Genomic DNA, 25,828 nt, shown 5'->3' with positions numbered 1-25,828 from the left:
CTTACCTTATAGTTCAGGGGATCTGGGCATTAAAGGCAAGCAGCACTCATCCAGGAATTGAGAGTGAGAGACCCATGGGCCCAGCATATCTGGGCAGTCAGTTGGGATAAAAGGTGTCTAATCTTCAGAATAACTTAGTGAATCCATATATTTATATTAAAAAGAAAAAGTACAGGTTTTTTTGACATGACATTTCAGGCAGCTCTCAGCCTGACCTTAGCTACCTTTCTAGCCTCATCCTAGCTAGAAAGGTAGCTAAGGTCAGGCTGAGACCTAGCACATCCTTCTAAGCACTCTAAATTCCAGTCCTGTTGGAGAACTGGGTGTGTGCTCTGATACCTCACTACCTTTCTTCATGCTGTGTCTTCTACTTAGAATACTCTTCCACCATTTTTTGTAACACAAATGCCACCTCCTCAGTAATGCTTCTCTTGATTGCCTCATCAGAAAAATTATTTCTTCTACTCTGCTTTCATAGCACAATGTGCTTTAAAATGCTGCTCTCTTAGTATTCAGTTTATTCTTTTTATATTATAGTTAACTGTCTGCGTGCCTTTCTTTCTCATTAGAGCTTATTCTGACTTGAGCTTACTCACGTTGAGGCCACATACCACTTTTTATACTCTGTTCGTCTCATGTAACATGAAGTACAATACTTGCCACTTAGTAAGCACTTAGAAATATTTGTGTACAAAAACTCTGATCCTCTTTAACTCTTGTGAATATTATTATGTTTTGTGCTTTTCTAGGGAGAAAAAAGAGGTAACTAGTCAACCTCCAGAAGAAGACATACTCCAGGAACTTAAAGTAGCAACAGCAGAAGCAATGTGAGTATGAATGAGAAAGTTTTAGCAGGAATGGAAATGACTTTCTGAAATCATAGTAACGGTCCTATAATGGTCTGGGGCAGAGGTAGCCTCATTTGGAATTGAAATTCAAGAATTAGTAAAATACTACAATGTTGATGTTCTCTGTTCTGTCATCTTGCTGAGATAAATGTTAAAGAGTTGAAAAGTAACATTTATTCCAGATGAGTATGTTGTATCAATTAGGCTTATTTAGCATGAATTAATTTGTTTAAAAAAATACATGAAACATAAATTTTATACTTACCTGTCTTCTACAGGACCAAGTTACAGGACCCTCTGGTTTTATTTGAACCCAAGTCTCTGAGAATGGTTTTACAGGAGTGGCTTTCACAGTTAGAACAGACATTTGCCATGAAGGACTTTTCAGGCATTTCAGATGCTGGCAACTCGTCCATGAAATTGAACCAGGATGTGCTATTGCTTAATGAGTCAAAAAAGGGAATATTAGATGAAGATAATGAAAAAGAAAAAAGGAACTCTTTAGGGGGTGAAGAAACTATTAATCAAACAGCATGTGAATCTCTAAGTAATTTGAGGGAGCCCTTGGATGACTTTTTTCAACTATGTTCTCCGTGTACCATAGCAAAGGGTCTTCAGAACGACCTGGCTGAATTGACAACATTGTGTTTGGAATTGAATGTATTGAATTCTAAGATCAAAAGCACAAGTGGACATGTGGACTATACTTTGCAACAGTGCTCCCCTGAAATTCCGGCTTGTCAGTTCCTGAAGAAGTACTTTTTTCTCCTGGACTTGAAAAGAGCAAAGGAGAGTATCAAGCTTAGTTACCCTAACAGCCCTTCTGTTTGGGATACTTTTATTGAAGGATTGAAAGGTAATAATCAGATTGCCTTATCAAAGATAGAAATGGGTCTCCAGATAAAGGGATAGTTAGAAAAGGAAAAAAAAAAAAAGGTGGAGGGTAGTAGCATTTTGGGATTTGGGGGTTTAAAGAAAAGATTTAAGCAGAAAATCACCTCTGTTCTGGTCAGTCCTCCATTCTGTTTTCCACTCATTTAAATTTTTTGTAATTCTTTAAACACTGGTTTAATTTACAACTGTATTATAGGAAATTAGGTTTTTTTTCTTTCACAGTCACATTCAGAAAACAATATAGCAATGTTGGAGAAGTTAGTCTTAAAGTAAAATGCTTATAAATGCAGACATATAAAAATAAGAAAATCCCTCATGTTACTTACTGATACAGAAATAATATACTGTACACCATATATTGAGTACTTGCTATGTACGAGATATTATGGTAAACACTTCAGCATCATCTCATTTCATCCTTACAACAGTCTAGAGTAGGCATTGCCATTCCATTTTATAGAGGAGGAAATGAGGCACAGAGAGATAATAGTTGAGTAGGCTAAACTGTTGTAATACATATCTCATAATGTGATAACTCAGACATAACAGAAGTTTATTGTTCATATAACAGTCTAAGACAGGTGTTCAGGTCAATGGGCAGCTGTCTTCTGTGTAGAAATTCAGCATTTCAAGTTCCTTCTGTTATTTTAAGCTTCAGCACCCATTAGGGCTTGAGGTTGAGGTTGAGGTTGAGGTTGGGTTGCTATGTGCAGAGGAAGGCATGTGGAACATGCTCTCTTATAGGCCTGGTCTGCTAGTGACTTACATCTCCTCTGTTTACCTTCTGTTGGTGAGAATTCTATCACATGGCCCTAACTAACTGAAAAGTATACTGCGGAATGTAACCTGTCCAGCTGTCCAGGAGGAAGAGAATGAATATGGGTGGAGCTTTCATGTCTGCCTCAGGGACTTTGGTGCACAGCCAGCAGTGTCTACCTCAGATTTTAATGAAGGTTGCACTATTTGTCATCCTGATATAGAAACCAACTCTCACACCCTAAAGACCATGCACTGCCCTTTCTACATTATAGTCTCATATTTTGAAGAGATGAATTTTCCTAATTCAGAATTCTGCTTGAAATACAGATGCCATGTTTCTAATAATTGGTTTAGACTTTAAGCAAACTTTGCATTCATTACAAAAAGTAACCACAGACAGAGATACATTTTTATATTATTTGACTTAAAGATCTTTTTGCTTTTTAGAAACATGGATCTATAGTTACAGATCTGTTTCAATTCACATATAGCAGTTAAAAGCATAAGAAATGATTTTAGCTTTTTTACCTGAGTTGAGGTAGATTGTCTTTTATGTGAAATAAGAAGCAAGTTATTTCTCTTCAAATAGATTCAAATGTGTGGCATTATTACTTATTGGAAATTTTGCTCTGTCTCTGTTATGTGATCATCCAACCCTGGTCACAGGAGAATAGCAGGAAAGGTCTCCATCAGCCAGAGTGGTGGTGGTTACTACCAACCAGTGCTGGCTAGAGCAAGCATGGTGGTCAATTTGAGATGATGTAGCTGCTTACTTAAATTTAAGTGGATACTTCTGGCTTATCTTCCACCAAATCATAAAGATTTTCCATACTTCTCCAGCTCTAAATGATGGCCTTCTCTGAATTCTTTTAAGTACTTATTGCTTGACACAATCAAATGGGAAACAATGAGACTGATTGAGGAAAAAATGACTTTTTTTTTTAAGAGACAAGATCTCTCTCTGTCACCCAAGCTGGAGTGCAGTGGCACAATCATAGCTCACCAAAACCTTCAACTCCTGGGCTCAAGGGATTCTCCTGCCTCATGCTCCCCTCCCCTGCCCCCCAGTACAGGCATGTGCCACCATGCCTAGCTAATTTTTTTGTAGAGATGGGGGTCTGGCCATGTTGCCCAGGCTGGTCTCGAACTCCTGACCTCAAACAATCTTCCTACATTGGCCTCCCAAAGTGCTGGGATTACAAGTGTCAGCCACCACACCTGGCCAACTTTTTTTTTTTTAAACAGATATATCATAAACTAATAGTTGGCTCTTTAGAATCTGTTGAATAGGCCCCTGCCCCTTTGAATGAAGTTTTAATTATGGAAAACAGTTTTTGGAACTATTCTTTGGGATTTGTCTCCAGAGCCAGTTGAAAACTACTTGAAAAAAACTCACTTTACTTTAGATCTATATCTTTTATTAAAAAACCACAGATAGTTTTAACTAGATCATCACTCACTTCATTCACCAGACTTGGTTTTAAATGACTTTTGGCTATTCCCAAAAGTCACATCTTCCATCAGAGGATGAGTACTTGCTATACTGATATTTTAAAAAACAGATCAAATATTTTAAAATTAATTTTATTGAATTTAATTAATTTAATTCTAAAAGATGGAGTGGGGTACTAGTTCTAGAAAAAATTGAGCAATTTGGCATTGGTAGATCTTTTTAGCTTGTGATGTACATATATATAGTGATGGTAGATATGTATAGCCCCAGATACTCATTATTTTAAGGGTACTTGTCACTGATATATTAGTTATTTCTTCCTTTGTCTTGTTTAAAACTTTCAATATGTTTTACCTGCCTCCCAATTTGATTTTAAGGTTCTTAAAAGTAGAGACTGCACCTTGTTCTTGTATTTGTTTTTCTTATAATGCTTAAAAAAATGTTGGGCCTTGCACATAGTAGATGCACATAGTAGGTTTGTGACTAATGATTGATGAATGAATACATTTATGAATTGAATATTTACAGCTAAGAGATGAAGGGAGAGATATGCTTTATATTTCAGAGATGGCAAGTTCCAATCCTACGTATATGGAGATGGAAGAAGGAGACCTACCAACAAGATTAAAGTTATTAGATGACTCAGTGCCTTTTGATAGTCCTTTGTTGATTGCTTATGCTACCCGGTAGGTTGTCTTACATGCTGTTTATATGAACTAAAGCACATGCATTTTTTATGTCATTGTCTCTAAAGTTTTACTCATTTGCATTCAGGAAGCCTCTTGTTAGTATATTTATTTTCATTTCTAATAAGTACTTAATGTAACCAAGTTATATTTTCTCCCTGAAGTTGGAGACTAAAGTGTTTTGTTTTTAAATGCAGGTTGTATGAGAAGTTTGGGGAATCTGCCCTTCGATCCTTAATAAGGTTTTATCCATACATTTTGCCATCAGATATCATGCAACTTTGTCATCATCATCCTGCTCAGTTTTTGGCCTATTTAGACAGTCTGGTGAAATCAAGGCCTGAAGATCAGCGGTGAGGAGAGCATATTTGCAGACTTTACTTTCTTTTGATAGGGCATTGTTTCTCTTTTATAAGCGAGTGTAACATTTGTACCATTAATTAACACGGAGTTGAGGCACCTACTAAGGAAGATGAGGGTTTTGGCAGTCTCCTACCATTCTGCCACACTTCAGAGCACACGTCACAAAGGTGTACTTACCGCACTTCTTCTCCCCCACCCTCAACCCCAGGGATCCTCAGATCATCAGGGTAAAATTAAACTCTTGATTCAGGACCTAGGCTAAGACAGATAAGCTTCTTGTCTCTGTTCATGATTAGATTCACTACCACCTTTTTATTAATAATATTCCAGCCTTTTGTGCTTTTTGTGAGTAGATCTCAGTTCCAGCTCTTCTCTTTTTTGGTTGATGCCTCATTTCCTTTCTCCCCATGGCTGTAAACAACTGTGCCCCTCGGTTATTAGACTGGCAACTTCCTCTTTTCTTTCTTCCTCTGATTGGTTCACATTTCCAAAATGGTTTTATTTCTCCTTTTTTTTTGTCTTTTTCCCCATTGAGGCTCAGTTATTCATTTAGAAGACTATTAAAATTTCACCAGCATTTCTAGACATTTTGTAGCAGAAGAGTTTTCAAGTTATTTCACCTACATATTGATCTCTTAACCAAATTTTCTTCACACCCCCACGTTTTATGTTTCTTTTCTCACCATGAAGATTGGTGATTTTTCTCCCCAACTTTCTCTTAGGTCATCTTTCCTCGAGTCCCTTTTGCAACCAGAGTCTTTAAGATTGGATTGGCTGCTTTTGGCAGTGTCCCGTGATGTCCCACCAAGCACAAGCGCCATGGATGATGAAGGTTACCCCAGGTATGGAAGGAGTCTTCTGTCAAAGGGTTAAGTTCCCACGTTCCTTTGGAACTGGTTTATTCACACATAGCATTCTGGGCCCACTTTAGGAGCAGCTGTGGAAGAGGCTGACTGGAGTCATGGTAGTAATGAGATTAAACGTACTTCTTAGTGGTTCTGAATATTTTTTGGGTCACAGACACTGTAAGAATCTGACGATTCCTTTCAGAAAAATGTACATTTGTGCAAAATTTTACACAAGACTTCAGAGAATTAAACTGATCCCCTGTAGCTTTTTCATGGATCCACATTAAGATCCCTTAATGATTAAACCTGTGTTAGAGGAAGAAAATTGTATTTGTGTGTGTGTGTCTGTCTTCTTAAAAGTTTGTCAAGGGATTTCAGACATAATCTGATTTAGGATGTTTTTTTAAAAATAAATTTCACAAAAAAGTACATACTGATACTTGTAATTATCAGAAATATTCCTTCAGGAGAAGCTTTTTAAAAGCCCCAAAATGCCTATCTTATATGTCTAGGCAAAAAATCTGGAAAGATACGCAATGGCTATCTGTGAGTGATGGAATTATGGGCTTCTTTCTTTCTTTTGCTTTTGATTACCTAAAATATCTAATTTTTAAAAATGAACAGTTTGTAGGAAAAGTAGCTATTTTTAAATTTCTTTTCTTTTCTTTTTTTTTTTTTTTTTTTGAGACAGAGTCTCACTGTCACCTGGGCTAGAGTGTTGTGGCGTCAGCCTACCTCACAGCAACCTCAAAGTCCTGGGCTGAAGCTATTCTCCTGCCTCAGCCTCCCGAGTAGCTGGGATTACAGGCACACACCACCATACCTGGCTAATTTTTCTATTTTCAGTAGAGGCAGGGTCTCGTTCTTGCTCAGGCTGGTCTCGAACTCCTGACCTCAAGCAATCCTCCTGCCTTGGCCTCCCAGAGTGGTGGGATTATAGGCATGAGCCACTGCGCCTGGCCTATTTTTAATTTTCAAAAGCCAAATATAAATGTTTAAAAAATATAATAATGGAAAGTAATTAAACTCTAAACTCTATTATTACTTTTAGATGACTAATAAACACTTTATAGAATTTATTTCCTATCCAATTTACTGATTCTTTTTTTTTTTTTTTTTTTGAGACAGAGTCTTGCTGTGTTGCCCTGGCTAGAGTGAGTGCCGTGGCGTCAGCCTAGCTCACAGCAACCTCAAACTCCTGGGCTTAAGCGATCCTACTGCCTCAGCCTCCCGAGTAGCTGGGACTACAGGCATGCGCCACCATGCCCGGCTAATTTTTTCTCTATATATTTTAGTTGGCCAGATAATTTCTTTCTATTTTTAGTAGAGACAGGGTCTCACTCTTGCTCAGGCTGGTCTCGAACTCCTGACCTCGAGCAATCCACCTGCCTCGGCCTCCCAGAGTGCTAGGATTACAGGCGTGAGCCACTGCGCCCAGCCTTTTTTTTTTTTTTTTTTTTTTAAGAAACAGTGTCTTACTCTATTGCCCAGGCTGGAGTACAGTATTATGATCCACTGCAATCTCAAACTCCTGGGCTCAAGCGATCCTCCTGCCTCAGCCTCCCAAGTAGCTGGAACTACAGGCATGCATCACCACACCTGGCTAATTTTTAATTTTTTTGTAAAGATGGGAGTCTTGCTATGTTGCCCAGGCTAGACTCAAACTCCTGGCCTCAAACAATCCTCCCACTTTGGCCTCCCAAAGTGCTAGGATTACAGGGTGAACCACCTCACCTGGCCTACTGATATTCTTTCATTTCACAGGCCTCATTCACATCTGCTTTCCTGGGGTTACAGTCAGCTGATCCTTCATCTAATTAAACTTCCTGCAGATTTTACAACCAAAGAGAAAATGACTGACATCTGTAGGTCTTGTGGGTAAGTGAAAATTTCCTTAGAAGCTGAAGTTAAGATTAGAATCATTTCAGTTAATAACCTTATAGTTAAGAACCTAAACTAATTAATATGCATTATCATTTGGGAATTCTCTTTGCTATGTACAAGTAAATACAACATCTTTTTGTTTTAAGTGATAGTAAACGAAACATCTTCTTCCTTTTACATTTTGTGCATGTTACCTTGCTGATTCCTCTCCATTCCCCCTGCTTAGTTGCTAGCCCCAGTTCTCAGGCATGTAGTATTTAAGTAAACACCAGATTGTGTAATACCAGTTGTAACTGATACTGGATTTCCAAGAAGGGAACGATCAGAATGGGTTCAGTAGAATCTGTGGTGATGGACTCAGGGAGGATGTGAGACTTTGGAGGTAAACCCTGAAACCTGGGTACGATTTGTGTTCGTAAAGGAGCCAGGAAGAGGGTAGGTTAGGTGAGAGAGAGAGTAAGAGCAAGGGCATGAAAAACTGACATTGCTTATTATCCACATCACACATTAGTCAGTAATTTATTGCCTGGTGACATTGTCTTATGGCTCCACCTGGATTATAATCTTTTGGAGATAGTGACCTGTGTCTTTCTTTACTCTCATAGTGTCTGATTCATATGGTGGTAGGTTACCTGATACATATTTGTTCATTGATAGTGAGGGATGAGACTGGTCAAGTGGTGGGTAACAAGATCATGTAGGTCCTTGGAATCTGGTCAGAAGAATTTAGTTATCAAGACTCTTTTATACTTTTTGCTACAAAAATTACATAATGAAAGGGGAGCTTTCTGGAGATCATTTCTGGTGTCGCACATGAGGAGATTTGGAGACAGGAAGACCAGCTGGAAAGCTGTTGCAGTCATTGGGATATCAGAGTATTGGTGATTAGCAGGGCAGCAAAAGGAGCACATCCAAGGGACGTTTCAAAGGAAAATTCAGTGGGACTTCTTGATACTGGGTATAGGAAATGAAGGAGGGGGAAGAGTCAAGGAGAACTTGCAAGGTTTACATATTGGGAAGAGAAATATGCTAACTTGTATTGAATCTTAAAGTTTATAAAGTGTGTAAAGCTTAAATGTCTCATAATTGGTGCTTGGCCTCAAATGTCAATATTTATTGCTAGCTTTTTTTTGAGACAAAATCTTGCTCTGGCACCCTGACTGGAGTGCAGTGGTGTCATCATAGCTCACAGTGACCTCAAAGTCCTGGGCTTAAGTGATCCTCCTGCCTCAGCCTCCCAGAGTGCTAGGATTACAGGCATGAGCCACCACGCCTGGCCTATTGCTAGCTTTTATTTTTTTTCTTAAACACTCTAGATCAGCGTTGTCTAATAGACTTTTCTGTGATAATAGAAATGGTCTACTGAACTAACCAATATGGCGGCCACTAGCCACATGTGGGCATTGAGTACTTGAGAGGTAGAGAGGTCAACTGAAAAACTGACTTTTACATTTTATTTGATTACATTTCAATCTAAATTTAAATAGCCACATGTGACTCGTTACTACTATGTTGGACAATGTGGCTCCAGGTGAATTCACTGACTTTTATTCCATTCTTCAACTTTGGTTTCTTTAAAGTTTCTGGCCTGGATATCTTACTCTCTGTTTGGAGCTGGGGAGAAGAAGAGAGGCCTTCACCAACATTGTGCATCTGAATGATATGAGCCTGATGGAAGGGGACAATGGTAGGTAAATCCCAGCTAGCCACTCTTGGTTGTAGTTTTTTAGAAGTCACTCCAGACTTTTCAATAAGAAATTTGGTGAACATTTCAATAATCATGTATATAATTCTATTTGGTGGTCAAATTTGCATAGTTTTTTTGATCTGTACCCTTTGGTATGTTATGAAATCATAATTAAGAGTAAATTACAGGCAACTTTTCTGTTTAATGAGTGCCTACAATGTGTTAGGCACACTGTGCTTTCCATATGCTGTTTTATCTATTTATTTATTTTATTTATTTTTTTTTTTTGAGACAAAGTCTCACTTTGTTGCCCGGGCTAGAGTGAGTGCCGTGGTGTCAGCCTAGCTCACGGCAACCTCAAACTCCTGGGCTTAAGCGATCCTGCTGCCTCAGCCTCCCGAGTAGCTGGGACTACAGGCATGCGCCACCATACCTGGCTAATTTTTACTATATATATTTTTAGTTGTCCAGATAATTTTTTTTATTTCTATTTTTAGTACAGACGAGGTCTCGCTCAGGCTGGTCTCGAACTCCTGACCTCGAGCGATCCACCCGCCTCGGCCTCCCAGAGTGCTAGGATTACAGGCGTGAGCCACTGCGCCCAGCCTATTTATTTATTTTTAACTCCTCTTACTGTCATTCCCAATCCATATGCTGTTTTAAATGAGATAACAAACTCTTGGGATAGTAACTATTATTTCCACTTTCCAGATGTTGTAACTGAGACCTAGAAACGAAAATTAATTGGCCCAGAGTCACACAACTAGTAAATGCTGGAGCTGGTGTTTCAGACCCAGGCCTATCTCCACAACTTGTGCTCACGTTCTTTTGCTGTGTTATGTTGCCTTTTTACACAGTCAAAAGTTAGAGCTCATAGCCAGGCACAGTGGCATATGCCGATAGTCCCAGCTACATGAGAATCTGAGGCCGAGGATTGCTTGAGCCCAGGAGTCCTGAGTCCAGCCTAGGTAATGTAGACCCCGTCTTTTTTTAAAAAAAAAAAAATGTTAGAGCTCATTAAGATGAACTTAAATTAGAATAACAATCAAACTCCCTAAGCCTTCACAAGTATTTGGATACTTTAAAAAAAATTTTTTTTATCAGTCCAACACAAATAAAATATAATCATAAGGTCAGGACATTGACACGGTGATATCTGAAGTCTGAGAGGCCAGCCTGCACTCAGAGAGATGTCTTAGTCTGTGTTGTAGTGCTGCTATATTCATCTCAGTGCAGAGATGCCAACGCATGACGTCAGGATCCTTCACCCCCCAGCAGGGGGACCCAGGATCCTTCACTACAGCTTTTATAAAGCCCTGTAGGTGCAGGAGAGGGAAAGTCAGAGTAGAACGAAGAAGCCAGTGACTGGCTAGGGTTAGCTTCAGATGTCACAGCTATAATTGTAACTACTGAGATCATGTTTGTTTAAGAAATGAAACAAGAGGGCCATGGAGTTTTGTAGGACTAGAACTATAGATATACATATACTTCTGAAAAATACCCAGAAAAGATATAAATGGTTTATATTTTAAAGTTATAACATGATATGTTTGTTATAGGAAAAAAATTGAAGATTCAGGAAGCATAAAGAAAATAAATATCACCTAAAATCCTCTCCACCCAGATAATTTTGTTACTAGAGTAATAATGATAATGATAAGAATTATTTTCACTGTCAGTATGTTACATAGGGTCTTTTCTTGACACTTCTCATACCTCATGATGCATGTAAATCACTGTCCAAGGCATGTTTACAGCAAATATCTATCTCATATCTATCTGCTTTCATTTACTGCCCTGTCACTCTGAGCCTAGCTAGTTGCCTAGGCTACTGCAGTAACCTCGTAACTGGTCATCTGGCTTCCATTCTTGCCTACCTTTAATCCATTTTCCTTACAGCAGCCAGAATGATTCTTTCAAACAAAAAATTGGATTATGTGACCTCCCTCCTGGAAACCCCTTGCATTGAACTCAGAATAAAATCCCAATTTTTTTTTTTTTTTTTTTTGAGACAGAGTTTCACTCTCTTGCCTGGGCTAGAGTGCCGTGGCGTCAGCCTAGCTCACAGTAACCTCAAACTCCTGGGCTTAAGCAATCCTTCTGCCTCAGCCTCCCAGGTAGCTGGGACTACAGGCACGCATCACCGTGCCCGGCTAATTTTTTCTGTTTTTAGTTGGCTAATTTCTTTCTATTTATAGTAGAGACGGGGTCTTGCTCTTGCTCAGGCTGGTCTCAAACTCCTGAGCTCAAGCAATCCTCCCACCTCGGACTCCCAAAATGCTAGGATTACAGGTGTGAGCCACCACACCCAGCCTAAAAATCCCAATTCTTAAGCTGGTGCACAGGGCCTGGCCTTATTACTACTCGTTTGTGCACTGTAGGCTTTTAATAAATTCCTTGGCCTTATCAAGGTCTTTCCTGTGTCTTTTGTATTCCATGTTTCCTTTGTCAGAAATACAGGCCCATTCACCCTCCATTCCTCGTACCCCCTGCTCCAAGTTTGCACATTACATAGGCCACATACCTGCTAAGCTTGTCTCATTGTTCAGCTTTCTGTTTAAATGTCACTTTCTCATAGAGCCCTTCTCAGATCCTCCAAACAAAATCACCCATTCTCTAATGGTTCCTTGTTCTTTTCCTTCATAGTGCCTAGCACAGTTTATATTTGTGTGTTTAAGTTCTCTCTTTTTTACTAGACTGCAAGCTCCACAAGAGTGCAAGGTTTGTGTCTGTTTTGTTCATCATTACATATCCAGCACCTAGCATAGAGTACACCATGGGTAATTATTACTTAATGAGTGGTTGAAAGAATTTTGAAGCTAACTTTGTGGCTTCTCTTTATCATGAATTATTTATGCAACAAAATTTCAGAAAACAACTTTGTGTTAGGGTGATGAGATTATATTCTTGAATATTTTTATTTTTGGTATGAAACATTTTCACAAATGGTTTTGACCGTCTCCTGTATGCAGGCAATGTGCTAAGAGTGGTCTGAATCAATGTCATTTATGTGTGTGTGTGTGTGTGTGTATATTTGTGTGTAGGTTGGATCCCAGAGACCGTGGAGGAATGGAAACTTCTCCTACATCTCATACAGAACGAGAGCACAAAGCCAGCCCCCCAGGTGTCACTAAATGGGAACCTCAATGATGGACCTTCCCCCATAAATGTGGAAAATGTGGCACTCCTGTTAGCTAAGGCCATGGGCCCAGATCGGGCCTGGTCACTACTACAGGAATGTGGTCTGGCCCTTGAGTTGTCAGAGAAGTTTACCAGAACCTGTGATATCCTGAGGATTGCCGAGAAAAGGCAGAGGTAATACCAGTTTGTCATGCCCTCTCCATGGTGCTTGGAAAAGGTAGAACCCCACAGACTTTCAGCGGTAGATGCAGACACCATGCAGTCCTGACCCCTCACTTACATGAGGAGACTGAGACTGATCTGGTGATTAAGGAAAGTAGCTAAAGTAATATTTCATCACAGTCATGACCAAAGACACTCTTTGGATTAATGTGACTATCCAAATCTGATGTGTTCTTAATTCTTGGAAAATATTATTGCTACCAGAAACCTAATTATCTCAGTCAAGTGTTTTTTTTTTCAATTGTGGTGAAATACACATAACATAAAATTTCTCATGTTAACTGTTTTTAAGTGTTCAGTTTTGGGGTACAGAGCACATTCCCATTGTTGTGCATCCAGTCTCCAGAACTTTTTCATCTTGCAAAACTGAAACTCCATCCCCGTTAAACAGCAACTCCTCATTCCCCCTACTCACAGCCCCTGACAACCAGCATTCTACTTTCTGCGTCATGAATTTGCTATTCTAAATACCTCGTCTGACTGGATCTTGCCAGTATTTGTCTTTTTGTGACTGGCTTATTTCACTTAGCATAATGTCCTTAAGGTTCATCCATCCTGTAGCATGTGTCCAGATTTGTTTTTTAAGTCTGAATAATGCTCCCTGGTATGTGTGTGCCACATTTTGTTTATCCATTCATCTGCTGATGGGCACTTGGGCTGCTTCCACTTCTTGGATGGTGTGAATATCGCTGCTGTGAACATGGGTGTATGAATATCTCTTTGAGATCTTGCTTTCAGTTGTTCTGTGTGTATACCCAGAAGTGCAATTGCTGAATCATATGGGATTTTATTTTTAATTTTTTGAGGAACGACCATACTATTTTCCAGAGAGACTGCACCATTTTACATTCCTGCCAGCAGTGCACAGGGGTTCCAGTTTCTCTAAGTCCTGGCTAACACCTGTTATTTGCTGGGGTTTTTTGTTGTTGGTTTTTGTTTTTTATGGTAGCTATCCTGATGAGTGAGGTAATATCTCATTGTGGTTTTGGTTTGCATTGTCCTCATTAGTACTGGTGTTGAGCATCTTTTCATATGCTTATTGGTCATTTGTATATCATCTTTGGAGAAATACCTATTCAAATCCTTTGCCTATTTTTAAATCAGGCTGTTTGATTTTTTTTTTGTTCCTGAGGAAATTCTCTCATATTCTAGATATTAGCCCCTTATCAGCTATAGGATGTGCAAATATTTCCTTCCATTCCATAGGTTACCTTTTCATTCTGTTGATTTTGTCTTTTGATGCACAGAATCAGTCAACTTTTTGAATCCTGTAAGTCTCTGTAGGTTTTAAATTTTTCTGTGAATAATGAACAATGACAACTAAATTAGCTTCTTTTCTTTGGGATTTCAGAGCCTTGATACAAAGCATGCTTGAAAAATGTGATCGGTTTCTCTGGTCTCAGCAGGCCTAGTGGAAGAAGATTCAGCAGAATGTCATGACATTTTGAGAAAAACTGAATCATGCTCCTGAACCTTCTGAATGCATTTGTTATTGAAGGAAAGGCACCACCCCAAAACGCTGCCACCTTATTGGGGCTACTTTTGTCAGTGTCTGTAACCTTGGCATTTGTGGCTCTATGTGACCTCAGCATTTCTCAACCACAGTTAGATTTTGAAAAGAGTCCTTGTTTGCTGGAATCAGAACGTGAATGTGCACAGCTGTGTAGTCTTACTGGGAACTTCGGTATCACTTGCGTGTCACTAGTGGATTGGGGGGAATTCTTGTCCTACTGTAGCTCCCAAGTTGGGAGCAGAAGCTTCTCATCCTGCTCCCATGAATACACAGTTATTGTCTGGAGGTGAATTGATGTTCATCTTGTCTGAGGCAGTCTAGAAATTACTGAAATAATGCACTTGTATGATGGAATTAACACAGAAGTCAATATGTAAAACATTGAAGATCCAAATTAGATACTTAAATACAGTGGCCCCATATCTGCATTAAGGTAATTTAAAATATTTTTTCCTGTATTTATTTGATATTTTCTAATCTGAACCTGTGTACAACTGATTAATTAATTACTAAAAATTGTATTTCTAACTTTTCGTAAACAGACGAGCCCAAAAGAATCATGCACTTTTCAAAATTATCTTTAAAAAGCCATAATAAAAGAAAGCTGAATACTAATAAAGACTGCAGAAACACTTGTTTTATTTAAGCTCTGTAACTAGATTGTCATTTATCAGGCTCCTGCGCATTCACATAGCATGTTATATTAATAATAAATGTGAAGTATAACATGAGTGAAGTTTTCATTTGAACTGAATATAGGCTGGAGGTTTATTGTGATCAATTTGCAGGAAGGTGTGGAGTACGGCGTTGGATACATTGAACAGTTCAACTCTTTTTTGCATTTCTCACACAACCAGAGAACATAGGCACAAATTGTTGTCATACTTATGCATGACACCTGGCCATGATGTGACCAGATGGGTTGAAGAGACCGTCAGGGAAAGGAGGCTTCATAAAGCTGCCTACAATTTGGGGAGGTGTGGAAAAACTTCCCACTGGCATCAGCTGGGTGGATTTGGGCTGTGCTGGATTATGTTGAATGTGAGTCTATACTGAGGTAAAGAAAGGGTGAGAGCCTCCCTGCACTGTCAGCTTTGGTCATTACACAGTGACGAGAAGAGGGCCCAGAGGAAATCCCATGGCAAGCAAACAGCATGAACTGGCATGATTGTGTAATCATTTCCTGACAGACCTTCCCAGGGCACATTACAGCAATGCTTATTTTCCAGAAGGGTACAGAGAGAAATTTCTAGCATAACCAACAAAAACAAATCACTCACCTGAATTTATTTTCCAAGGCAAACAAACAAAAATCCCCTTCAGTGAAACATTCAAATTTGGATAGTCCATTTGAGTATTAGTCCAGTGTTTTCAAATATAACTTGTATCTTTCAATTGTCGCAAAGTTCCAGACAGACTGATTCATGGTTGCCTCTCTTTTGCATTTGTTTCAGGATCTGACTGCTGTTTAATGGGGCTGCAGGGCAGCATACGGTGGAGAGCTTGTGTTTTGAGACAGACTGGTAGGTTTGAATATCTGCTCTTTTAGTAAGTGGGCTCGGGAAGTTACTTTGTTTCTCTAAGTTCTAAGGGGCTTTTTTGGTTTGTTTTTTGATTTTTGTAGGGATAGGGTCTTGGGGTCTTGCTTTGTTGCCCAGGCTGGTCTCAAACTCCTAGGCTCAAGTGATCCTCCCACCTCAGCCTCCCAAACTCCTGGGATTACTGGCATGAACCACCATGACTGGCCAGTTTTAGTTTTCCCGTCTATAAAACAAGGATAATAATTTCACTCATTCAGGGTAGTTTGAGGATTACATGAGATAATGGATGGCACATAGAAAAAGTGAGGTTAGAGCTCCCCATTACTGAGAATTAAATGACTCTAAAATGTGGAGCATAGTGCCTGTGATGTGTAGTGCATAGGGAATGATGTTAGCTGTTGTTTGAAAGGTCTGGAATATCATCGTTTCACCTAGTAGTGATCAGACCCATAGAAATTGGATTTATATGAGCCAGAGAGAGTGGGAAGACCAAAATTGAAATTAATAATTTCCTCACGTGTCAAATTTGTCACTGCCCTCTTTAAGTCTCAAAACCTTATAGTCCTCCTTGCCTCTTCCCCGTCCTCTACCCTCACTTCTAATCACTAGGTAAACCCTCTCAATTCTATGTTGATGGTGTTTCCCCATTCTCTATACCCACCGGGGTACACTCCCATTCCTTCTTGCCTACACCATAGCAGCAGTCTGAAGTGACCTGTCTCTTCATTTTTTTTTTTTTGAGATAGGGCCTTACTCTGTAGCCTGGGCTGGAGTGCAGTGGTGTCATCATAGCTCACTGCAACCTCAAACTCCTGGGCTCAAGGGATCCTCCTCCCTCAGCCTCCGGAGTAGCTGGGACTATAGGCACATGTCACCACGCCTGGCTAATTTTTTCTATTTTTAGTAGAGATGGCCTCTTGCTCTTGCTCAGGCTGGTCTCCAACTCCTGCCCTCAAGCGATCCTCCTGCCTCGGCCTCCCAGAGGGCTAGGATCACAGGCATAAGCCACCCTGCCCAGCATCTCCTGACTTCTAAATGCTGACATCCCCACAGCCACCAGTCCGCCTCAGCACATTAAAATGGAAGCAACCTTAGGTATCACCCAGTCAGGTGATTCACAAACGTGGCTACACAGCAAAACTGCCACATGAGCTTGTTAGAAATACAAATACCTGAGATCCTGCCCCACACCTAGAATCTGTAGCTCTAGGGACTAATTTAACCTCCCTCAATTTGCCACCCACCCCCACTTTGTTCCTACATGTAACTATGGAGTCATCATAGTTGATGGTAAACTAAGGGCCCTGAGAGTCATTGTCTCTGTCCTCTGGGGAGTTAATTGCAGGTCCACTGCCAGAACCCTTGTCTTTGAGGCACAGCCTCAGGCCACTTCCCAGTCAGAGCTTCCCGGACTGCCCTCTGCTTTCAGAGTAAAGCCCAAACCCTTGGGCCTCTGTGACTCATTTCCAGACTGTTTTTCTCAGTTTCAGAGCCCAGGTTTCTCCCTCATCCTGGCCCTCTGTTTCTTGGACACGTTCTGCACTGTGCCGTGGCCATTATGTTCCTATTCAACCCTGACATGGCTTCTCGCCTGGTGCCCACATGCCAGGTTCTGTCCCTTCCCTTCTACACGGCATGTGTGGAACGGGGGGCTGACTCTCCCCTCATGTCGGGAGCAGTAACATCAGGTAGAGCTCACAGCTCAAACCGTCCTTTCCCAGCCCTTCATTTCGTAGGAATCTGACGCCACTAAACTTCCTGAACACCTGCAGAACACAGCACGGCACTGCTGTGGCTGGACGAGGAGCCTGTGGCTCCCAGTCAACCCTGGTCCAGTGGAAAAAATAGGAACAGCAAGAGAGGCTGGGAGAACCCCCACTTCTTCCCCACTAGATGTTCCCAGAGGGGTCAGCGCCCCCGTGTCCTTAACACAGAGAGTGTCGACCCCGTTGCCATATTCCCAGCTTGCCCAGGTGATACATTGTCCCAAATGGGTGACTCCACTTACTGTCAGTGTGGACATTTGAGTTACTACATTCCTGTAGTGCTGCTGTAGGCATTATTTACATCTGATATTAGTAGGCAAAGCCTGAGTTTAGTGACATCGTGTCAGTGTTTTTAATCCCCTGGCTGTGTAGCTTTTCCTACTAAACTGTCCTGCTGCAAGGAAGTGAGCCTAAGAGGGCCTGTGCTTGGTTTAATGCTCTGCTTTCAGGGACTTGGATTCTTAGTAATTTCTGCGCAAGCGTCTCCACATTTTTATTTTGCACTGGTGCCTACACATTAGGTAAGTGGTCCTGACCACCACAGTAGCTCTAGGGTGGAGCCTGAGATTTTGCATTTCTGACAAGATCCCAGGTGATGCTGATGCTGCCGGTGCCCGGCTCGCACTTGAGTAGCAGGATTCAGTCACAGGCGTGTAAGAGCAACAACTTGGCAGGAACCTGAAAGACGGTAGCTAGAATACCATCCACAAAATGTTGAGTGAGGCATAAGTGTGTCTATTCCTTAGGCTTCTGCATTTTGGAGTATCTTGGTTACAGCAAGGTAGCCTTGCCCTAACTAAAGGACGCGAAACAGAGCAGGTCTCACAGCTTGTTCTGTTCTGTTATTTAGCCTTAAATAGCTTTGGCAAAGGCCCTCTGTGAGTGTGCAATGGGCACTTGGCTCTGGGCAGGTCAAACGGGAGCTCAGGCTGCCTGGTTCCCCTGCCCGACTGCTGGCCGGTGCTGACTGCAATGGCCTCTCCAACCTGGGGGCTGGAGATGGAGTCTGGAACTAGGTGTGGAGAAGACCTCTGAGATCACTAGCCCAGACCACACAGTGCAGCCCGGTTTACCTGGGTTCTGCTTTGGAGTCTGGGGCCAAACCTCAGCTAACAATAAAGCTGCTGGTCATCGCCCTTGGAACTTGTCTCCACTGAGGACCATGTGGGTTTGGTTTGGGCATGAGAGTCTTATGTCCCTTGGATCCCCTAACCATAATGGCCAGCATATTACCCTAACTTTACCGCAGCTTCTGACAAAAGTTTTCTTGTAAGGAAACAAAAACAAGTTATTTTCAGCAAGATAGTATGAGGTGTGTAATAGATCTAATATTGTTGCTAGGAATGCCACCCTGTCCCTAAACCTATTACAGCACGGGAGCAGCCCTAAATTTCTTCAGTGTCCAATGAAGCACTGTGCTTCAGATCATGTTCCCACTGGGAGTGGCATCTGTCTTTGTGGGACCACAAGGCTAATGGCCGGTTCATTCATCCGTCCATAGCCGTTTATATTTCTCTGTCTTGCCCCATTGCCCTGCCTCTCTCCCCATCTAGCTACCCAGTGTGTTTCCTCTTCACTGTTATTCTCAGTCTAAGACCCAATCAATCCCTTTGTTCCTGAGTGAACTTGCTGTGTCCATGCCTTGGGGAAGTCTACACTTTCCCACTTGCTTTAGAAAAGCACAGCATGGCACCGTGTACCAGAAGTGGCCGAGGAACAACTTGAGAGCCGCTAGCCGCCTCCTTTTTCTCCAGGCAGTGCCACAGCGGTGAGCTCCACGTGGGCTTGGATCCGTGTCACGCAGGCACAGCCTGGCAGCACCTTGCTTTGGGTGGGCTCCACGGACCTTGCACTGCACACTCCAGGGAAACTCATGGGCACCCACGTGTGCACAGCCAAGAGAGGCAGGAAAGTTAGCGCTGGGGGACACCCATGGCCAATGGGAGATGGAAGCCAGTGGGTCGGTGCTTTTGTCTTCTGACTCCTAGTGGAGGGTGTGGGGACACTTTTTCCTGTGTTCCTCAGAAAGTCCCAGTGGGATTGAGCACCAGTCATGTGGCCTTTACGTGTGGCCAGCCCTGTAACATGTCCTGGCATTAGCCTTGCTCCTTTCTGTTTTACTGCCCCTTCTCTCACCCCTGATCCCCAAGGCCATTCCCAAGTAAAACACCCGCATGGCAGACTTTGGATCAGCTCTGTTTCCAGAGAAGCCAGGCTAGGAATCCTGGCAAGGCAGTGGGGGTGGGAAGAGGGCGCAGTGGGGAGATTCTTCTGTTGTTTGATTCTTCTATTGTCTGGCCTGTTATGCAAATTAAGTGGAACCTCCATTAGAAGTAAGAATCAGTAGGTACCCAGCCATCATTGCAAGCTGGGTCATCCCTCTCCCCCGATGACCCACTTCCTTGCCCTTTTCTCACCCTGCTGTCCCCAGATCTCCACAGCTGAGCTCCCTGACCTCCCTACCTGCAGATGCAGCCCAGCTCCTGGCCTGGTATATGAAGTACTGATGGGTCCTCCATCTGTAGTCTCTAGGAAACCCTCCAACTACAATCTGGGGTTCTGGCAGAATAGCACATCCACACTTATCCAGTAGTGAGAGAGCCACAGGCATATTGATCCTGATCAAGGAGCTAATTTTATAGGAAAGAAGTATGACAGGGCCCATGCTCATGAATTCACTGGTCTTAGCATGTTCCCTATCATGCTAGAGTGGAGAGGGGGTCTCCACTGCTGACCTTCTTGGCCTTGTTTAGTGTGTCACCAGTTCTGGAGTCAGACAAACCAGCCTGCAATCCTGGCTCTGCCTCCGTTTCCTGTGTGACCTCACAGAAGGTCCTAAGCATGTACCTCTAAACCTCAGCATCTTCACCAAGATCCTCAAAGATTCTCTGTGTCTTAGATCAAATAAAGCATGATAACATAGAGCATAGTCTTGCATTCTCAGTGAAAAAAAAAAAAATCAGCAGTCATTATATTACTATTCACTGGCCTGCCATACCCTGGTAGAGTTTGGAATGCCACCAGTGTGTGCCTCTGTTTAGGCTCTTGTTAAATTGTGTTGTGTCTGTCTACATATCTCACTTCCCCTTTAGAATAGTAAATGTTGTCAAATGAATGGAAAGTTACACAGGAAAATAGAAAGGAAATCATTTTTATGACCTATAAACTGCTGTCCACATGTTAGTTATGTTAGAGGGGCCGGCAGTCCAGCAGGGGAACTGACACATGTGAAACCAGCTCTGAGGGGAGGGGTAAGATGACCCAGCAGATGTGAGCCACGTGCTTGGGAGCCACAAACTCTCTCTTTCTGAGAGCAGAGAGAAGAGGAAGTTCAGTACTTGTCGGGCAGGCCTTCGGGTCTGAAGTGATTTGGGTCATTGCCTCTCCGGCCCCAGTCGTTGGCATCCTTTTGGGCCGTTGAGCCCTCTGTTCCGTCGCATGTGAGTTTCTGGACACTCTCTCTGACACTGCTGTTATAAAGGCAGGCAAGAAGGAAAGTAATCATCAGGCCAACAAGCAAGAGTCTACCCTCCCCTGCTCCTCTATCCAAGGGAGGGCCCTTAGAGGAGCCAGGGAAAGCCAAGTAGGGAGGAGCTGAGCCCTCCTCAGCCCAGGCTGGGCATCCTGTTTCAAGGCAGGTTCACACATCTTCACCAGCCATGTTCTGGCTCTGCCAGCAGCCCAGGCCCTGCACTGGGCATGGCTGGGGGACAGGATAGGCATGAGGAGGGGACAGGCCCTATGGGAACCTGCTCAGGACCCATCCCTGCTGATCCCCCAGGCAGGCAACCCTGGCACTCTCATCGGCATCCCCAAGAGTTCGAGTTACCTGATCAATTTTGCAGCCCAGACACCCCCAGGTCCCCTCTGCGCAGCATCATAGTTCCCCCGAGAGTGGAAGTATTTGCCTGAATCTTTGTAATTGGCTTCTTTCATGTCAAAGTAGGCTCTCAATATGTCCCAAGCCCCTAGAAAGAAAGAAAAAGGCATAAGGGACAACAGGTGAATCTAAAGATTCTGATAACACTTCAGAGAGAAATCAAAGAAGGAAATATCTTCCACTGACTTTAAGATTTGAGCCTGTGAGCCTAGTACCCTTGAATACCATGGGTTGGGAAGAACATTCCTTACTCCTAGTTGGCTTCTCCACGTAACTTCAGTGAAGTGACAGCTAGTAGGTGGTCACATGTGTGTTGCATTGTTGTATTTTGCTGACTGAGCAGTCTGGTGCTATGTGCTACATCTTACTGAGGGCTCCAGGTGATGTGTTCAAAAGTGGAGGTAACTCTAAGAGGGATCATAATAGAACAGGATTCCTCAGTGTCTCCACTGTGGAAATATCGGGCCAGGTAATTCTTTGTTTTCAGGGCTGTCCTGGGCACTGTGGGATGTTTACCACCATCCATGTCCTCTACCCACTAGATGCTGGCAGCACATTCCCCAGTGAAACAAACACAAATATCTCCTGATACTGACAACTGTCCCCGGGGCCACTCCATTGCCCCTGGTCAAGAACCACTGTTATACAATGAAGCTACATGTGGTAAAATCCAGAAATGTATATGAGTGAGGTGGTTCCATGGAAGACAGAGTCTGAGAAAGGTTGCAGACATAGCCTACTTCTGCCCTGACACCTAAAAGAATATATTGTTTCACTGAATGCACGGAATTGTGAGTTGAGTCCCTCTGACTGTTAGGGTCATAAATGTCCCTTACAACTGCCTAAAAAACAGTACTGAAGTTACAGTTGCTTCAGGAAGCCCTAGAGCAGCGGTTCTCAGCCCTGGGTGTGCTTTCTTTCTTTCTTCTTTTTTTCCCCCCTTTATCACAGGCTTTTTCTATGAATGGCTGCACTTTCTAATCACCTGGAGAGAAATAGAAAGTCCCAATACCCAGGCCACACTCCAGGCTAATTTCTGCAGAATCCCTGGGGCTGGGCGGTCACAGGCAAGGGTAGGTTGTAATGCTCTGCAGGTGACTCCAACATGTGGCCAAGATCCATAACCACTGAGCTCTAGCAGGTAGGGAGCAGACACATCTACCTGGAAGAGCTTTGCCCTCCTGCACAGCTGGCCTCAAACTTCTGCTCTGCCACCTGCTGACAGGCACTAAGTCCCTGGGCAAAGGACTCAGCTGCTCTAAGCCTCAGTTTTCTCACTTCCAAAGTGGGGGAAGATGCCTGCCTCACAGTTATTCTTACTTAAATGAGAAAACACTCAGCTCCCTGTGTGTTCCCTGATGTATGTCAGTTCCCACTTCCTGTCAAGTAGACTGGAGGGGGGAGGAAACTGATCTAGCCAGGAACGGGGACACTGGCAGAGCCAGGCTAAAGGCCCCTTTAAGTCATCCAGTGAGGAGAAAAGGCAGGAAGGGGGGAAGGAGAAAGAATAGAAACGCACTAACAGACAGCTTTAATTACACTTTTATGTGATTTGTTCTGAGGGACATTATATGCCAATTCTTGGTCTTATTTTGTGTCTTCTAAACAAAACAAATAGCTGTGCTTCGCCTGGGAATGACGATTGTTTGTTCCCTGAGTAAATGAATAACACAAATTCTCAACTTCCTACTCTGTTCAGCAGCTCCCAAAACACCTGGCACGTTGTGGCGCATTGGGCAGCACAACCTAAGACAGTCACTCAAACCTTAGCGAGTATACAAAAATACTCTGTGGTTTCTTGTTCCTGGATCGCCCCCACCACACCTGTGGCTCAGGAGCGTGTGTTATTGGTAAACATGACAGCAGGTTCTGGAACACGTACTAGAGCCATGAACACAGCCCGAGAAACACCGAACTAGGGGACAGGACACATTCTAGCAAGTCAAGAGGACCTGAGCTGGGCCACCCAGCTCCCCCTTAGTTCATCACAGTCCCGGAGCAACACAGAAACTGATGACTCTAGAAGTCTCAAAACAGCCCTCCGAGAGCATCCTTGCGCCACTCGGGAGGTGCAGGGCGGCGGTTCTCTTCAGGGGTCCCGCGTGCCTTCCCCCTTCCAGACACCGCGCAGACGCCAGCGGCCTGGCCCCCGGGACGCAGGGCGGGGGCTGTGCCTGTGCGACGCGCCACCAGGGGGCGGCACAGCACCGCGGGGCGACCCGGCCCCGCCCTCACCCGAGCGCAGCATCCACTAGTGACCGGGGGCGGGGACCCCGCGGGCAGGTGGCAGGGCTCCCGGGCCTCTCTGCGGCTTCTCTAGCGGCCGCCCACATGCACCAGGCCCGGGGACCCGACTCAAGGGTGAATCCCGGGCCGGGACGCAGCCTCCTCCAGCAGCCTTACCTCCAGCAGCCTCGCCAAAGAACGAGAACCAGCCTCTGGCTCCCAGGACCAAGGAAAAGAAGAGCAGGCCCGTGAGAAGCTTCATGGTGCTGAAAGGAGAGGACAGGGTCAGGCAGTCCCGTCCACACTGGCTCGTCCTCCTTTGGGATTTGTATTCCAAAGGGTGCCTCGTTGTTTAAGTCCACTGGGGCCGGGCACGTTGGCTCACGCCTGTAATCCTAGAACTCTGGGAGGCTTGAGGCGGGTGGATCGCTCGAGGTCAGGAGTTCGAGACCAGCCTGAGCAACAGCGAGACCTCGTCTCTACTAAAAATAGAAAGAAATTATCTGGCCAACTAAAAAAGTATATATAGAAAAAATTAGCCAGGCATGGTGGCACATGCCTGTAGTCCCAGCTACTCGGGAGGCTGAGGCAGGAGGATTGCTTGAGCCCAGGAGTTTGAGGTTGCTGTGAGCTAGGATGATGCCACGGCACTCACTCTAGCCCGGGCAACAGAGCGAGACTCTGTCTCAAAAAAAAAAAAAAAGTATTAGAATCTTAGCGGCTTATCTAGGAAGCCTTGCTGGGAACCTCACTCAGAGCCACAAGTCCTCAGGTGTGAACCCCTCAGCCCTGAGCCCTCACTGTGTAAGAGGATCCCAGGAGGCGCGGGTGGAGGAAGAGGGGTTAGGACAGGGTGGCCCCTCCCTGAAGGAGCCTGTAGTCCACCAAGGAGAATGACCACGTGGTCCCTCTGCCCAGCACAGAACTCACACGGGATACATTCAAAACATGATACATATTTTTAAAAGGAAATGACAAGCTTTTTGGGAAAGAGAAAACAGAGTAAATTTTCTAAAAAATCACTCTATGGAGTGTTCGCTCACCTGAGTTCTGGTGGAGCAGAGCTGCTGGTCCCTGCCTGCCAGGGAGCCGGGGCTGCTGTTTATACTGTGCCTTCCCTGTGGGGTCATGCGAGGGAAGAAAATGTGCCTGGGGACAGTCCCTGCAGGTCATTTCCCCCACAAAAGTCCTAAAGGGCACTTCCTGGACACCAGTGTTTTCTTCATCCACAGGTCATCTTCCCCAGTTGTGCAACCTGAGGAAACAGGACGAGTTTGCTCTGCCCTGGCAGCCATGGGGTGGGGGTACGGGTTTGCTCCTCTGAGTTCGAGGAGCCCAGGCTGCAGGGAAGGGGGTAGGGACCCCGTGATGGTGGCACTAGGGCTGCTGGAAGGTGTGGAGCAGAGGGGCTCTTCCACCCAGCACCTGCTTTGCAGGTCATTTTCTCAGGATGGGCCCTGCTGGGCCAGACAACAGATGTCTCAGAAATTAAGTCCCTATGAGTTGATGTCTAAAGCCTTTGAGCTTTTTTACTTACAGGCCAACCCTGCCACCTCTCCTGTGTGCCCTGGGAGGTCCCTCCACCAGTCTGGATATCCTAAACTCTCAGCTCTAGGGCACAGGAAAGCCGGTTTAGCCAATTAGGCATTGTCTTTTCTAAGCTGGCTCCTGGCTAGGGGGAATGTCGAGGAGGGGGCTTCCTGCCTACCCCATCCAATCATGCAGAACGTAGGGGTGAGGGGAAACTTGCCCTTTCTCCCAAAGGTTCCTGAAACCTCCACTCACAATTAAGGGAGACTAGTAAGACAAAGGTTTGTTTACCATGCACATGGGGAGAATCACAGAGTGATTACTCAATATCCCAATGAAGTTCAAATATTTTTATACCTGTCTTTTTGGAGGGGAGGGGAAGTGAGGAGTGCAGGTAATTCTGTTTAAGGGTGACAAATGGTGTTAGGGAGGACATAGGGATGGGGGAAACAGATTGACTTGTGAATTAACCTGAGAGACAAGTCTTGTGTTTGAAATCATTTGGGCGAGGCCTGGGTGCATTCTTGATCTTCTTTCCTGCAATATATACAGTTAACAAGGAGAGGATGGGAAGTCAATTGCCCCTT

At 43.7% G+C, this 25,828-nt stretch overlaps 2 protein-coding genes across 4 annotated transcripts in view; one reads left to right on the top strand and one right to left on the bottom strand.

The window, feature by feature from the left end:
- HPS5 (HPS5 biogenesis of lysosomal organelles complex 2 subunit 2) overlaps window positions 1-14,917 on the top strand; it is a 37,529-nt gene extending 22,612 nt beyond the window's left edge. For all 3 annotated transcript variants that reach the window (XM_045557640.1, XM_045557639.1, XM_045557641.1), the window contains exons 15-23: window positions 750-827; window positions 1,127-1,704; window positions 4,520-4,640; window positions 4,838-4,993; window positions 5,726-5,845; window positions 7,616-7,729; window positions 9,316-9,422; window positions 12,467-12,737; window positions 14,137-14,917. In XM_045557640.1, the coding sequence (XP_045413596.1) occupies window positions 750-827; window positions 1,127-1,704; window positions 4,520-4,640; window positions 4,838-4,993; window positions 5,726-5,845; window positions 7,616-7,729; window positions 9,316-9,422; window positions 12,467-12,737; window positions 14,137-14,197 (1,606 nt within the window). In that variant the 3' untranslated portion in view covers window positions 14,198-14,917. The remainder of the gene's footprint in view (window positions 1-749; window positions 828-1,126; window positions 1,705-4,519; window positions 4,641-4,837; window positions 4,994-5,725; window positions 5,846-7,615; window positions 7,730-9,315; window positions 9,423-12,466; window positions 12,738-14,136) is intronic.
- Window positions 14,918-20,740: 5,823 nt separating this feature from the next.
- Window positions 20,741-24,863, bottom strand: LOC123642506 (serum amyloid A-1 protein-like). Its single transcript, XM_045557646.1, has 4 exons — window positions 24,755-24,863; window positions 23,889-23,977; window positions 21,435-21,573; window positions 20,741-21,075 (listed from the first exon to the last, which is right to left on the bottom strand). The coding sequence occupies exons 2-4, from the start codon at window positions 23,971-23,973 to the stop codon at window positions 20,937-20,939; spliced, it is 363 nt and encodes a 120-aa protein (XP_045413602.1). The 5' UTR covers window positions 23,974-23,977; window positions 24,755-24,863; the 3' UTR covers window positions 20,741-20,936.
- Window positions 24,864-25,828: the final 965 nt, after the last annotated feature.

This window comes from Lemur catta, chromosome 7 (genome assembly GCF_020740605.2).
Source record: "Lemur catta isolate mLemCat1 chromosome 7, mLemCat1.pri, whole genome shotgun sequence".
NCBI lineage: Eukaryota > Metazoa > Chordata > Mammalia > Primates > Lemuridae > Lemur > Lemur catta.
This window is presented reverse-complemented; position numbering and strand designations above follow the sequence as displayed.